We start from the raw sequence: 13,987 nt of genomic DNA on the forward strand, positions 1-13,987 counted from the left end.
AGAAATTTGCAGCTTATCAAGAGCAAAAAGAACAATAAAAAAAATGAGAATATTATATAGATTTTGTAAAAGTTACTTTAGTTCTCAAACATACCCTCATCTGATAGTCCAGAGGATTTAGTACCATTTACAAGAGGTTGATTAGAAATGTCATTCAAGTCACTTAAAATGCTGTAATCAAAATCGTCATCGTCATCCTCGTCTCCATGATCTCTGTCTGAAACCTCATCATCATCTTTTTGCTTCACGTCCTTTGAAAGAGCTTCTCTTTGCATCCGTTGTTTAATGGTATCTTCATAAGACATTTCATACCAAACAGTGCCCTTGCCCACAATGGCTTTGTTGTGAGCATCTGTCATCCTCTCTTGCTTACTCTTTTCTGAGTTCTTGGGTTCTCCCCAGTAATCATAGCGGTATAAAGGATTATCAGGATCATATTGATCCTTTCCAAAATAGCTTGCGGGCTTATACCTTCCTGGTTCTTCCAATGGCAAACCAAGAGCTTGGCGGCTGCAAGAAAGCATGGAGCTTCAGAACAAGGAGGTGACATAATCAAAGGAAACATAAGAAATTAAAACAAACCAAATTATAGAATTTCACTTTAATTGCTCTAACATATACTTAAAGAATCTCAAACTCCTTAGTTAACAGGCCAGCATGTTACGAGACTACTGATTTATCCGGAGCAGTCAAAGGAATGCTTGGAGCACTGAATCAAATCAAAGGTTTAACTGGAATGTAAAAATATCTATGGTTCAACACAGTATCAAGTCTGATAATGGCCAAATTGCAATTATCCAATTTTATGCCAGAGAACCTAGTGGAGCTAAGAAAAGTACTTTAAACGAAATTGACAAAAAAATTACTTGCAGAACTGTAAAGGAAAAAGAAAATAATAGGATACCAGCTGATGTCTCTGAGCAAAGCTTCCCTTTCCTCAAATGATCGACGCCAATGCAACAAATCATACTCATCCATTTCTATATTTCGTCTCAGCTTAGTAATTTTATATATCTCTCCTCTTTCTTTTGCTTCCATTCTTAGTTTATTATGAAGCTGCATGCAGAAAAAATAATTTAAAAAGTATTATGCAGATACCAAAATGCACTTTTAACATATTTACTAGAGGTTTAAGTATTGCAGATCAACATTTAGCAAAACAGAAAAAATGGGTTAAACAAAAAAATATAATAATAAGATAATGGTGAACCTCCCGCTCAGCTAAGGCTGCTTCCAAGTCAAGTTCTTTGACACTTTGTTTCTGCCAATGAATATTAGACAACATCAGATGACGCACTGTGTTAAATATGATGCAATGTCAGAAGAAAAGTACTCACCACAACTATTTTAGGCAATAAGGTTTTCTTGTAATAAGCTTCAGTATATTGGACACTGTTTTGTTCATCAAACTCTTCATCATCAGTTAATTCGGATAGTTTTTTGTCCTTGTATTTCTCTGGATTGGCCTCCAAATCATCCAAAATCATTTGCTCAGCAACATGGATTTGCCACAACTGCATAAAATACACAAATTTCCTAAAAAATAAGTCACTATGCTGAGATAGGATTATAATTGCATCAGCAATCAATCAGCGATTATTTATTTCACTAAAATAAGGGAATATATGGCACCTTCTCAACATACGGGTGATTTGACAAAAGTGGTTCCTCTTCTGGTTTTGTTCCTGGATCTTTTCTAGGAACAGGAGGTCTTCTACAATCGCGCTGCAAATGTGAGCAAATATGATTAAAAGCTCATGCAGCAAGAATTAATTTCAGAAAATAGCATGTTCAACAGTCTGATAGAAAACAGAGAAGTAAAAACCATAAGCTTCCAGAATATTCCTTCTTCACTTCTAAAACCATATCACTGGTTAATGGTTAAGGTAGACTCCATGATTAACCAGCTGAAGCTAAATTCCAAACTACAAAGAGGACTAGGTATTCTATTGGGACATTATAGAAGGGTAGCACGTGGATTTGAAGGTATTACAAGGATGAACAGGGCTGATTTGAAAGAATTGCTTTGAAACTGAATGTTCAAGGAGGAAGCATATGTACCCGTAATTCATCTGGGTTGGTATCCTCATCACGATGAAATATTGGGGGAAATTCAAATCTGTTGAAGCTGGCACACAGATAAAAATGTCAAAAGCCAAGGCATAAGCAGATAAAGAGCAATTGATTTTTAAATAGCACCATCACTTCTATGTAATAATAGCAAAAACCAACTGAATATTGCAGTATAATAAATTATTCATTAGTTCATTTTTGTTGCTCCTTTTTCTTTTCCCCCTTTTTTTTATTTTTATTTTTATTTTTTTGACAAATGCGATTGTTTCTTTTTGTCTGTCCTATGATTCAGCACAAACCATGTGGTAACCTCATTGCCAGCAGGCAGCAACCACCAGCAAGTAAAATAAGTTTGGTAAGCCACAAGCACTAAGTTATAATAGATATTTTGTCTTCGATTTTTAAATAATCAAACTACGATCAAAGGAAGACGAGTTACATACATAAGGTGATCTATGTTAGGCCAAACAAGACGCATCTCAATAGGAAATCGAAATCGGTAAGGATCTCGCTTGGCCTGCAAGGCAATAGAACTAATCAACATGGTTAAGCCCACTCTAAAAGTACAAATCACTACTTGAAAATTTATATAAAATGCTAATTAGCAGGCATAAACATATAAATGTCTTCATTTGTGTGCATCAAAGCAACAATGCTTACCAGAATTTCAACAATGACATGCATACCAACTTTAATGTGATGGCGGATCCAATACCAATCGTTGCCTCTGATAGGAACCCACCTGAAATAGATGAGCAAATTTCAGATGAGCAAACACAGATGTGATAGATAGTAAAAATGTGAAACGTTAAGAAAAAAAACAATCTATCCTTTCATCTAAAATTTGATTTGTGCAAGCATATATAACACTACAGGTGATGACACCTACCCATCGTGCACACCTCCAATATCAACAAAGACTCCTTGATATAGATGAATAGTAGTCACTTGTCCCTCACAAATCTGCATCAACATCACACAGAATACTCTATCATGATATTGTATAAAGAGCAAAATATGTGCAACTTTTGAGCACTGGAAAGAAGATTTATCCTCGACTTGTACGTCATTTACATATGCATGTAGATACTGATAGGGAAACAAAACTAGAAATGATACAGGCTGAGGTTTATATCCGTGGTGGTGTTGCAGCTGCTTGTTAAAATTTTATCATGTACAGTTAGACAAATTCAGAGGTAAAGGAAAGATTTCTGAGCAGAAGAATATCAAATGCATCCGGTATAAATTATCTCTAAAATCATGGGCAGCAACCCTGCCAACTAAAATCAGTCAATAAATGTGGCATAAAAAAAAGCTCTGTCATTTCCCGAAACATTAACTTATATATGGTCCTATTGTGTTAGCATGATTGTGAATTAGAGAAATGAACTGGCATTCATGTGGACATTTCTGAGAAAAATAGAAAGAGACTGATACAACTACTGAAGCAATTCAAGAAAAGAATCCTCAAGCAAAAGCATAAGCTCAAGAATTTACCTGCCCTGGGTAATAAAATGGAAGTTCATACTGCACAAAAAAAAAAAAAAAAAAAAAAAAAAAAAAAAAAAAAACGATCATCTTTCTATGACAATCAATCAACAAATAAGCATACAAATAAGGAAAATTTGCAACAGGTCCTACCATGCCTTCTTTGTAGTCTTCCCCTCTTTTCCTTCTGCCAGGATAATAATCTTGGTCAATCTGTATCGGCAAGAAAATTGAGCATCATCCTAAATTTTAGTCAAGTAAAAGTAGCCTATTGTAGTGGAATCTGGAGGACAAAAAAGAGAGAAGAAAAGAAACGAAGCCTTTTCCTTCGGGTGAATACCTTATAAGACTCCTCTTCTAATCTATCCTTGTTTGCGACAACCCAATCTTTATACTGCTTCAAGAACATCTTATATCTATCTAAACACATTCCTTGAGTATCAGTAGTTTCGCGATTCTCCAGTTCTTCAATTCCCACTCTAACTGCCTGCAACTTATGAGCTTCCCTTATAAACTCAAGCTCCTTCCTATCGACTTCCCAGCCTCTAGGAGGCCAATCTCGAGGAGGCACGTGTCTGAGAACCAGTGGCCCTGCCCAAAGAGTCTCCAGCTTTTCGGGTATTTCTCCCTTAATTTCAAATTGCTTCTTGTACCACTCGTCTTCGGTGAGTCCCATTTCTTTAATCTTTTTGAGTCGATACCTAGGGGAAAGCATTTTGAAAGCTTCAATGGCTTCCGGCGACTGGAGAGGAACCTCTTCGCCTTCATTGAGGGATTTACGAGCGAAATCAGCTTCAGGAGTAAGGATTTCCTCCCAAGGGGCCCACCCGCGCTCGACCCAGTTCTTACGACGCCATTCTTCCTCTTTTGCGTCGTCTCTAGGGCCGAAAATTTGGGTGAAGGTCTCGTCTACTGGGAATTCGTCGGAGCTATAGCATTTTGGAGGCGGTAAGCTAGCGGTGGAGGTGGAGGGAACTACAGTTTTTGAGAATAGAGGATGGCACTGACGGTGGTGATTGCGGTGGTAGCGGTTGGGCGTAGGGTTTAGGGCTTTAGGGAAAGAAAAAAGGTGAGAGGTCTGCAGGACTTGCATTTGGTGGGAATGGCAATGGATAAACATTTCTCCCCGAAGGACTTGGTTAAAGTAAAAGCGCTAACGGTATTTATTTATGTCAAGCATTTAAGTGAACGGATAATATAATTCTTTTTTAAAAAAAAAAAAAAAATCAAATGATAAAATTTTCTTCTCTTTAACTTATTTCGAGATGTTTAAAGGATGAATAGTTGAATTGTAGAAGAAATGAAAAATAAAAAATGTCATAATATTATATACACATTACATTAAAATATAATGGTAATAAGAACAAAAGGTTGTACCTAAAAGAAAAATAAGGACACTAAAACAGGAACAAAAAAGAAATGCTAAAAGCAAAAGGCCCTTATAGAAGAAACTCTAAGAATAAAACTTGAAGTCCTTTGCTTGAAGAATCAATTGCCTGAGTGCACCAATTGGAGCTAAAACCATCAAAATGACACCCAATGAGATGCACACCTGAAACAAGTTTTGTGGATTAAAAAAAATATATATTAGAAGTAATTAACAAATGCAAATTAACTAGCTTAAACATCAATTATTGAGGAGTTAGTTATATATACCCAATTTGCAAACCAGGATAAACTAAATCTCCTGGGTTTGTATATGGCAAGCCACATGATGCAAGGAAGCTGCCAAATAATAATCTAAGATAATTAGAAATTTGAAAATTTTGCATGAAAAATAATATATTGCATGTCTTATGTAAATATTACATAGTATGTGGTAGGAGCAAAAGCAAATCCTCCAAAGAAACTGAGAAGCCCTCCAAAAAATGGGAATGTCATAGCAAGAAACATCGTCAAAGCTGCACCAAAGCATTAAATCAAGATCACTGTTTTACTTATATATAAGGAAAACTCATTCCATAATACTCACCAACATATGAAGTTCGAGTCATAAACCGAAGAATTAAGCTTGGCTTCAATTTCATTCTCAATACCAAAAATGATTCTAACATGTCAAAAACCGGCACTGCGAAAATCTACAAGACACATAGCAACAACCACCATTTGTCAAAAACCTGCACGGCGAAAACATGACAGTCTAGAGAGTAAGTTTTTGTACCTGATAACTTCCGATGACATGAATGACGACGAATAAATTAGCAACAGCGATGAGCCACCAAGGTTTTTCAAGTGAAATGAGGATATTGTCCTCAACTTTGTTTCCAAATACCAAGTAACCTATAAAAGCAACAGGGAAGTAACACAAAGCAACAACTAAATAGGCAATGATAACGCCTTTCCACATGGGTTTCTTGGAAGGCTTTTCAGGTGTGGAAGGAATTGTTGCCTGAATCTCCAAAACGACATTGTGCCCTGCAAACGCAAAAGCTACATCTCCCAGTGCACTAAAGAATCCGAAAAGCTGTCCTGTCGAAGTTGATGCCCTAGGTTCATATTGTACACCAGGTTGAACCCCTTTGTGCGCTGAAGCTACCCAACCAATAGTTGAATAACTGTACACATGTCGAACATGTAAACAACTCATAAATGGGTCCATTTATAGATACTTAGCTGACAAAGTTATATATAAATATACCTCAAGGACATAACAGCAGCAGCAAAAGAGACAGCAGTGATGGAATTGAAACTTGGGAGATGAGAGAGAACAAAGTGAACGGAGCCAAATATCATAATGAAATAAGTGGTTTTAATCTGTTTGCAATCAGGGCAAACAGTATCATGAAATTTCTTTAAAGACTTGCCTCCTGTAACCATATAAACTATATTAACCCCTACTTCTACCATCAGTTGCTGAGGAACCACCACCCAAAGCCCAAGTTTTTCCCCAAAAGCATGCTGCCCCAGCTCATGGTACCTATCAAATCTCTTTCCAGGCACCATTTCATGCATCTCCACCATTTGCCATAGTGTATACAGTGTAATCACCCATGACAGCACCATCACGACTGCACCTGGACCCCTAAAATGAAACCAAATTAAATTAATTCAGTCAGTTTTATCATAATAAATAAAGGGCGACCCAGCATTTCACAGTGTTCTCCCTACTTTTTGCAGAGAGGTTGTTTTCGTGGCTAGTTTTAATTTTATCGTATACAGTGATTAAGGTAATTAATTTTCATTAGGAGAAGTGAATGTACCATCCAAGTTGAGACATGGCATAAGGGAGGCCCAAGACACCAGCACCAACCATGGCAGTGACATTGTGGAAAGCAGAGTACCACCATTTTGCCTTCCTTGACTTTGTAATTGGAAGCCAATCATTCAGAGTTTTCTCTACTTGTTTCTCACTCGACATTTCCTTCTCTACTTGAATTTCTTCCATTGCTTCTTAATTGCTTTGTTTAAACAGATAATATATCCTAATCCATGCAGTGGATTTGGATTTAACAGATTGGAGTTTATCTCGGTAGAGATAATGGAACTTATGAAGGGAACTAACTATAAAACAGGTGTTAGTTTCCTTTTCAACTTCAAATTTAATCTGTTAATTAATCTAAATGTAAGATAGTTTTTTTTTTTTTTTTTTTTTATTTATTTTATTTTGTACTGTGGGTTGCTTAAATAAGATGGACTCCGATATCCTTATTTAACTATTATTCTCACTGTATATCGGTCATGGAATTTTTAAATTATACAATTACCTTAATAAAAATCTCACATAATTTTAAATTTAACGACGAATGAGACAATTTGCACACCGATTAAATAAGAATAAAGATTAAAGAGTAGGTATAATCTTTTGAGGCTGAAATTTTCCGCAGATAATCTGACTGAAAAAAGAAGATCAACGGACCATTGCAGTTGCAGATAAAAGATATATATAATATAGTTTTCTTTTTTCTTTTTTTTTTTTTGGGTTACAATATAATATAGTTTTTGGTATAACAGAAAACTGTCCCTCTAACGAGAAGACTTTTTCGTATCGTTCATATAGGAAAAAAGATTACCTCGTAGTTCAGAACTTGACTGAAAAGATTTGGCCGAAGAGTTTTTAGGAAGCGAATAACAGAACCTAATAAACGCTGTGGATCGCTTGTGAAGGTCCTAATACATCCTTATTCTTGAAAAATACAAACAACTTTCCTAATCAATCCTAGAGGTAAATTTACTTTCTTGATGAAAAATAATGCTTATGCAAACCCACTGATTTATACAAATTCCAATTATACTTCAAAGGTAAAAAAAGGGCCAAAATTATTATCACATTCATATTGTTTGATAAAATTATTAATTTGTTCTTGAGATTTAACCTAATTAAATTATTTAGCCCTTCTATTCAAAAAGTATTAATGTACAGTTATATAAGTGATTAATTAATAATACAACAATGAATAAATAAAAAGATTATGTAAAATTATGCAAAACAAAATAAAATAGAAAAAGTTATCTATTTTAATGTGTAAACAAAGCAGTAACTATACCAAACCTCAAGGATGAATCAATAATTTGTAAATAATAGAGATGTGATAATAACTTCAACTAAAATTCAGGAATTTAAATAGCTAATTACTTAAACAAAAATAATAATAATAAATAAAAAAAAAAGTGTTCTTTTAACTTACTAAATTTGAATTTTAAAATTTAAATATAGAATAGTATAAGCTTTAAAACTCTAAAAGAGCAAAATTATTTAAAAATCCATCTGCTTGTCATATTCAGAATGAATTTAATAATATTATTTCAATTAAAAATACACAAGTAACGAGTATTAAGAAATCCCTTATGTGTGGAGAGTTGTGCGAGAGATTTAATCCTTTAGAATCTCATATGGCCTGTGAAATGTACATATACAAAAGATATATAAATTAGTATGCTTTGTCAAAGTTGATATGGTTTTGAATGAAGGGCTCCTCATGTTTTTGTTTCATGTCTATCTTAAGTGCTTCCTTCAAAAAAAAAAGGAAAAAAAAAAAAAAAAAAAAATCTTAAACAAGATAACATTGAAATTTAAAATTTAAGTTCTAAACAGTTACTAAATTCCACCTGTGTTTTCAAGGCGTCAACAGCTACCTGCACAAGAATTGAATCGAAACATCTATACAGAGAAATTAGTGTGGCCCAGAACTAAAGGAATTGAGAAAAGGATTATAGCTAAAAGAACATTTGGTTACAAAGCAGGAGATTGCCTGAATGAATTCTCTGTTGTTGATTCCATCTTTCAAACAGAAAGTCTTCTTCACTTCGACGCTTCATATACTCGTCAAGATCAAATTGTGACCTTGTTGCACTTGTTGAAATTTGGCTATGCCCAAATTTATTTCCAGCCACTCCACTCATATTTGAAGAATAGCCATCAATTCCTGGACTCCAACTCCCACGGCTACTGATGGAATGGTTACTTAATTCTTGCACAGGGGTGGCGTCCTATTAACAAGAATTCAGAGAGAGAGAGATTCAGAACATCCGAAATAAGTTTGCAAGGAAGAACTTACATAACGAAATGAGAATGTAAATTTGCTAAACAAGATTAAAATGGGAACGCAAAAGGTCAAATGCAATATCACCTGAGGAGCTTGCCAAAATTTTGTTTGTGGGGTTGCCATCGACTCTGTTTTCTTGCTCGATAAAGGAGAAGCATCATTAGAAGTTTCCCATTGTAACCAAGGCAGGACAACCCCGTCCATTTCAACAGGAAAAGACTTGGTGGACATCACTGGACTTTGGAAATTTTGTGTCTTTGGTAATCCTCCTAAACTTGAACTTGTATCGCTACTCCTTTCCCCATCTATAGATGAGATATCTGTATCTTCAAGATTTGAAATGAAATCTTCAATATATTTCTCTGCATCCTCAGTCAATCGCTTAGACATCCTGCTTCTGTCATTGCTTTTCTGGAGTATAGATTGCACATTATTGAATCAACATAAAATCTTTCTTCTCTTTAGTACGGCTGTATGGCCAACTAACATATGGGAATTTGACTATGAAATGAAAGGATACAGACGAGAATTTGTACCTTCCGAGTTCGTGCTGGTCTTTCCACAACACTGTCATTTGGATCAGGAAGCAATTCCTTCACAATCATGTTAAGTTCCCTCCCTCGCTGCTCCTCCAACAATATTTCTGATAATAACTCTTGTTTACGTTTCTCAGACTGTCAAGAAATAAGGTCCATGAGAAACAAAATTTACCAAGGCACCTCCATATCATGCAATAGGAAAAGAAATGCCCAATGAATGCTCTGTCCAAGTGAAAAAAAGTATACATCATCCTATTATTCAACTTAACTAGTTCCTGCTTGGTCTCAGAAGGCAACTTAACATATAGTATTTTTAAGTTTTCAGTCTTCTAATCATGCGTTCAGACCACAATATCACTGAAATGTAATCCTCCACAGAATATCATTGTGATTAAGAACTTGCAATATTAACATACTCATATTTTAATAAATAAAGAACAGGTGCTTGTTAAGCACTAATGTTAAATGATAGATGGAACCAGCTCCTTCCCAAAAGGCCTTTGGAGGATTGTAATACCGTAAACACAAGTTGCTAGAACCTTACGACATAACAAATTACTGAATAAGTAAACAGTGCCTAAAGCAAAGTTGGCGTTTCAAGTTTTAATGTGATATGCTTTCTCACGTGTTTATGATGCTAACAGTTAGTACAAGAATGATACCCCATTGAAACACAAGACATATATCAAATTTGACTCTTCATACCAGTTCCAACTTTGATGCATAATTCTTCCTAATAGTAGAAACGGCCTGAAGAACATCAGAACTTTTGGATTGCAAGCTGTCATTCCTTGCTAAACCAGAGTTATTTGGTTTTCTCTTGCCCTGCATATGTTGCAAGGAAATCTTGGTAAGTTTCAGCAAAGACAAGGAGAAAGGCAGCAAGTTTTACACAAAATAAGGGACACAAAGACATTGGAAATTAGGTTCATAAGATTTTCTATTACACACTTTTTCAAGTTCCATTTTGATTTCTTCTACTGCATTCCTTAGTTCTTTTCGCATTGCTGCATATAGCCCACTGTTCATATCAATATCATCAGCAGTGGGATGCTCAGCCTAAAGAATGAAAAGGACTGGCAGTAAGTGGCAGATGTAAAAAGGTGGTAAAATTATGCAAGCACAACCAGACACTCAGAGAAAACACAGTGCTATATCTATTATACAATTGTCACAGATTAAAATCAAACCTTCTTCTGTGCATAAACAGCTCGTATTGTTTTCTCAGTGCGATGTACATCGGGATGAGCATCTCTTCCTTCATCATCAGTTAGTATTGACGAGTGGCTCTGAAAGGACCATGAACATTTATAAACTTGGTTCAGCTCTCAGACAACTCAGATGAAAAAATTATGAACATGAATTTAACATAACAAACATGCATATGAAAACAGCCAGTCATTGAATCAGGCCAGACTATCAGCATTAATATACAAAATCCATGAGATTATAAGGCTTACAGAATAGCCATCCTGGTTCTTCAGATCTTTTTGGCTCAGAGACCTTCTAAGTCCTTGTCTTTGATTTGAAGCACCTGTCTTATTTGATAATGGCACCTGGCTATTTCTACCGTTGAAACTCTTCAACGTAGCACAATTTGCTGAAGTCTGCGAATGATCTAAATCACTCTGCCGTTTCAAAGAACAAAAGACATATTTTAGAAAAGATCAGGTTTGATTTCTCTAACCCACAGACAATGGCATAATCCATAGAGCATTCAAGGCTTTAGTACAAGAATAGACTAATTTGTTCACAAATTCTCAAAGTGGTTTCAAACATTCTCATTCAAGCATTCATATGCTCATGAAGCATGCACGAACCCCAAATAGGTAAAGGCATATGCTCAAAATGCAAACATAGTCTTACTAATGACATTTTCAATGCAGCAAAAACACTGGAGATGCATTGATAGTTGAGTCAAAGTCCTCTCCTTATAACCTTCTTATAAGGTTAAATCAAAAGAGAATTTAATATTGATAAATTTAAATAAACTTGGGTATTGGTACTATAGTACAGTAGATATACATGATTTGATAGCCGATTAGACAAATTTTGAAACTATTCCTTTGTTCAGCAGAACAAGCATATGCATGCCTTAATTAATGAACATTCAATCAGTTTCCCCATACATGCTAATCAAAGATGCAATGGGAATTACAATTGAACAAGTTCGCAAATATTCAGCTCCATGAAGCATGTAATACAATCCAGTACCCATAAATAATGAAAAACCGTATCCTTGCAAAGTTAGTTGCGCTAACTAAAATTTATGAAAAGAACCCCTCAAATACTGTAAGTTGTAACATTAGCACCTCTCTTTCCAAGTTTTACCTAATAACTGCAATTGCGAAAAATTCCTAATCCATGAAAGTCTATAACCTTAAGTATCTATAGCTGTTCACTTGGCTTTAACATGCATATCGGTCCATTTCACTTTCACATTAACATTGATCACAAATGCAGCCACAGGGCCGAAACACCAAACTATCATTAACTTGTTACTAATGAAGAAATTTTTAAGAACGTCATAAATGCAATCCCAGAGTTTGCCACTTGTAATGCGTACATATAAAAGTTTTACCTCATCCAAGAAAATCGTAATCCAAAGCTAGAAACTTTTACATGGAAAAAAATTCAGACAAATATTCATAACCATATTTAAAGATGATTAGCACAGTAATAGAACTAATAAAAGGGAAGCAAGCTAAAGTTTTCACCTCAGAATCACTAATTTGATATCGAACCACCGAAACCGATCGCCTCCTCCTCGAGTTATTTTCCGAATTGACCCGTCCCCCACCATAGCTATTTCCACCACTAGCCTTCCCTTCACCAACTCTCGAGCTATGCCTCGACACAGACCTCCCTCTTCTTTGAGACACACTCATTCTATCCCCAGGGGCGACGTCATCAGTCCTCGAACCAGAACGACCTCGATCAGTAGAATCAAAGAACTTAACAGCGAGATCATCAAGAGTAATATCTGGAAACCCCGATCCTCTAACGGTATTGACAAACCTCCCTCTAGGAACCGGAGCATCGTCGGATAAGTCATCTCCCGGAACAGGCATAGGTCGGGAGAATCGGCTGAGACTTCGAGACCGACGGTGAATCGAGCTACTCCGACTAGAAGAAGAAGATTCATCTGTGGCGGCGGGAGCAGAGGATTTGGCAATAGGCGTTCTTTTAGTGGTGGACTTGAACGCCGACGTCGCCATGTGAAATGGAGTGGGTAAAGAAAAAATCCCCAATTATAATCTGATAAAAGGAAATATTCAAACATATATGGAAAGTTAATCAGGGATATTTATCACCATTTTAATATCGAGAATTAAATGCTAATTTGATGAAAATGGATTTGGAGGTCTGGCATTTGGTAAAGTAAAGAAGGAGCTCACGAGGAAGTTAGTTGTTACTGATAATGAAGGAGAGAGAAGGTTCAGTTTTTGAACATTAAAGAAGAAGATTGGCGGAGAGATCAATATTTCAGAAAAATTTGAAAATGGTCGCTCTACTTGTACGTATGTATTCTTCAAAATTACGAGATATACCACTGACAAATGACAATGGCCGGTAAAATCTGGGGGTTGTCTCGGTCAAACTTAGGACCTGCGTGCGCCAACAGCGGGGTGGTCAAACCGCATAAAACACCAAAATTACTAGCTCCGGCAACGGACCGCTATGATGTTTGGAAAATATTTTTTATTTATTACGAGGCTTGCACACAAATAATATTTTGGACTAGAGTAGCTTTCTTTCTTTAGCTTATTGAATTGATGAGAGCTGTAGTAAGAAAGTGTTAATACCTACTCTTAATTTACTAATTTAATAATTAATTACCATTTAAAAAAAATTGTCATTCTTTAATATTATTTTATATCTTTTTCTCATTAAAACATAGCTATACCTCATTTGTCCAAATGTCTTATGTGCCAAAATTCTTTATTAAATTAGCTTGGTGTAAAATTAACCATTTTTTATTTCTTATAAAATGCGTATTTTATATTATTATTAATAGTATTATTATATAGAAAATTCTTATCATTATCGATAGTTGATTACAAATAGATTGAAAGATATTTTTACAATTCTTTTTAAAAAATTTTAAATTTTATTTTTTGGCTATAAAATTGGTGATTTTAATTAAAAAAAAAAGAAAAAATTAAGCCGAACCGGTTCAATTATGATCCAATGATCCAACAATTATGATCCAATGATCCAATCATCACCCAGCGGTTCACGTCCGGCCCAATTTTAAAACATTGGCAAAGATGCAAGATGTTACAGGCTTATAGCTGCTAAAACACTTTAAGCACTGCAATAATGAAACGAAAACCATCATCTCACCTCGCTACGAAACCAGAACTGTTGGGGTAAAAGTTACTTGTAACAAATTGACTGCTC

General features: G+C 35.4%; 3 protein-coding genes across 4 annotated transcripts; all 3 read right to left on the bottom strand.

Moving 5' to 3' along the window:
- Positions 1–35: 35 nt before the first annotated feature.
- PDE312 (Nucleic acid-binding, OB-fold-like protein) lies at positions 36–4,709 on the bottom strand. The gene is made up of 12 exons (XM_012224498.4): positions 3,902–4,709; positions 3,715–3,774; positions 3,571–3,600; positions 2,963–3,036; positions 2,734–2,815; positions 2,517–2,590; positions 2,062–2,128; positions 1,633–1,725; positions 1,338–1,514; positions 1,211–1,261; positions 905–1,056; positions 36–510 (listed from the first exon to the last, which is right to left on the bottom strand). Exons 1-12 carry the CDS (start codon positions 4,679–4,681, stop codon positions 78–80), a joined length of 2,073 nt encoding a protein of 690 aa, XP_012079888.1. The 5' UTR covers positions 4,682–4,709; the 3' UTR covers positions 36–77.
- A 141-nt stretch (positions 4,710–4,850) lies between these two features.
- Positions 4,851–6,973, bottom strand: LOC110010182 (lysine histidine transporter 1). The gene is made up of 7 exons (XM_020681837.3): positions 6,762–6,973; positions 6,200–6,583; positions 5,723–6,116; positions 5,534–5,639; positions 5,371–5,462; positions 5,218–5,286; positions 4,851–5,113 (listed from the first exon to the last, which is right to left on the bottom strand). The coding sequence occupies exons 1-7, from the start codon at positions 6,944–6,946 to the stop codon at positions 5,015–5,017; spliced, it is 1,329 nt and encodes a 442-aa protein (XP_020537496.1). The 5' UTR covers positions 6,947–6,973; the 3' UTR covers positions 4,851–5,014.
- Positions 6,974–8,549: 1,576 nt separating this feature from the next.
- Positions 8,550–13,099, bottom strand: LOC105640235 (uncharacterized). Of its 2 annotated transcripts, XM_020681835.3 has the most exons (8): positions 12,301–13,097; positions 11,044–11,211; positions 10,774–10,872; positions 10,535–10,642; positions 10,289–10,408; positions 9,581–9,718; positions 9,129–9,455; positions 8,550–8,988 (listed from the first exon to the last, which is right to left on the bottom strand). In XM_020681835.3, the coding sequence occupies exons 1-8, from the start codon at positions 12,799–12,801 to the stop codon at positions 8,716–8,718; spliced, it is 1,734 nt and encodes a 577-aa protein (XP_020537494.1). In that variant the 5' UTR covers positions 12,802–13,097; the 3' UTR covers positions 8,550–8,715. The 2 variants fall into 2 exon arrangements, with proteins under 2 accessions (XP_020537494.1, XP_020537495.1); XM_020681836.3 differs by lacking the exon at positions 10,535–10,642 and having other exon boundaries at positions 12,301–13,099.
- Between the last annotated feature and the right edge of the window lie 888 nt (positions 13,100–13,987).

This window comes from Jatropha curcas, chromosome 10 (assembly GCF_041381405.1).
Source record: "Jatropha curcas cultivar XTBG-Jc1 chromosome 10, XTBG_Jcur_1.0, whole genome shotgun sequence".
Lineage (NCBI taxonomy): Eukaryota > Viridiplantae > Streptophyta > Magnoliopsida > Malpighiales > Euphorbiaceae > Jatropha > Jatropha curcas.

What these genes read in the sequence shown, in the direction of transcription:
- LOC105640235 (XM_020681835.3), bottom strand. Translation starts at nt 12,801, where the DNA reads ATGGCGACGTCGGCGTTCAAGTCCACCACTAAAAGAACGCCTATTGCC. An exon ending in TCAAAATGGAACTTGAAAAA is followed by an intron (nt 10,409 to 10,534) that starts GTGTGTAATAGA and finishes CAACATATGCAG; the next exon opens with GGCAAGAGAAAACCAAATAA. An exon ending in GACCAGCACGAACTCGGAAG is followed by an intron (nt 9,456 to 9,580) that starts GTACAAATTCTC and finishes TCTATACTCCAG; the next exon opens with AAAAGCAATGACAGAAGCAG.
- LOC110010182 (XM_020681837.3), bottom strand. Translation starts at nt 6,946, where the DNA reads ATGGAAGAAATTCAAGTAGAGAAGGAAATGTCGAGTGAGAAACAAGTA. An exon ending in GCCATGTCTCAACTTGGATG is followed by an intron (nt 6,584 to 6,761) that starts GTACATTCACTT and finishes GTTTCATTTTAG; the next exon opens with GGGTCCAGGTGCAGTCGTGA. An exon ending in ATGTCATCGGAAGTTATCAG is followed by an intron (nt 5,640 to 5,722) that starts GTACAAAAACTT and finishes TGTGTCTTGTAG; the next exon opens with ATTTTCGCAGTGCCGGTTTT.
- PDE312 (XM_012224498.4), bottom strand. Translation starts at nt 4,681, where the DNA reads ATGTTTATCCATTGCCATTCCCACCAAATGCAAGTCCTGCAGACCTCT. An exon ending in TAGAAGAGGAGTCTTATAAG is followed by an intron (nt 3,775 to 3,901) that starts GTATTCACCCGA and finishes TTGCCGATACAG; the next exon opens with ATTGACCAAGATTATTATCC. An exon ending in ATGTCATTGTTGAAATTCTG is followed by an intron (nt 2,591 to 2,733) that starts GTAAGCATTGTT and finishes ATTGCCTTGCAG; the next exon opens with GCCAAGCGAGATCCTTACCG.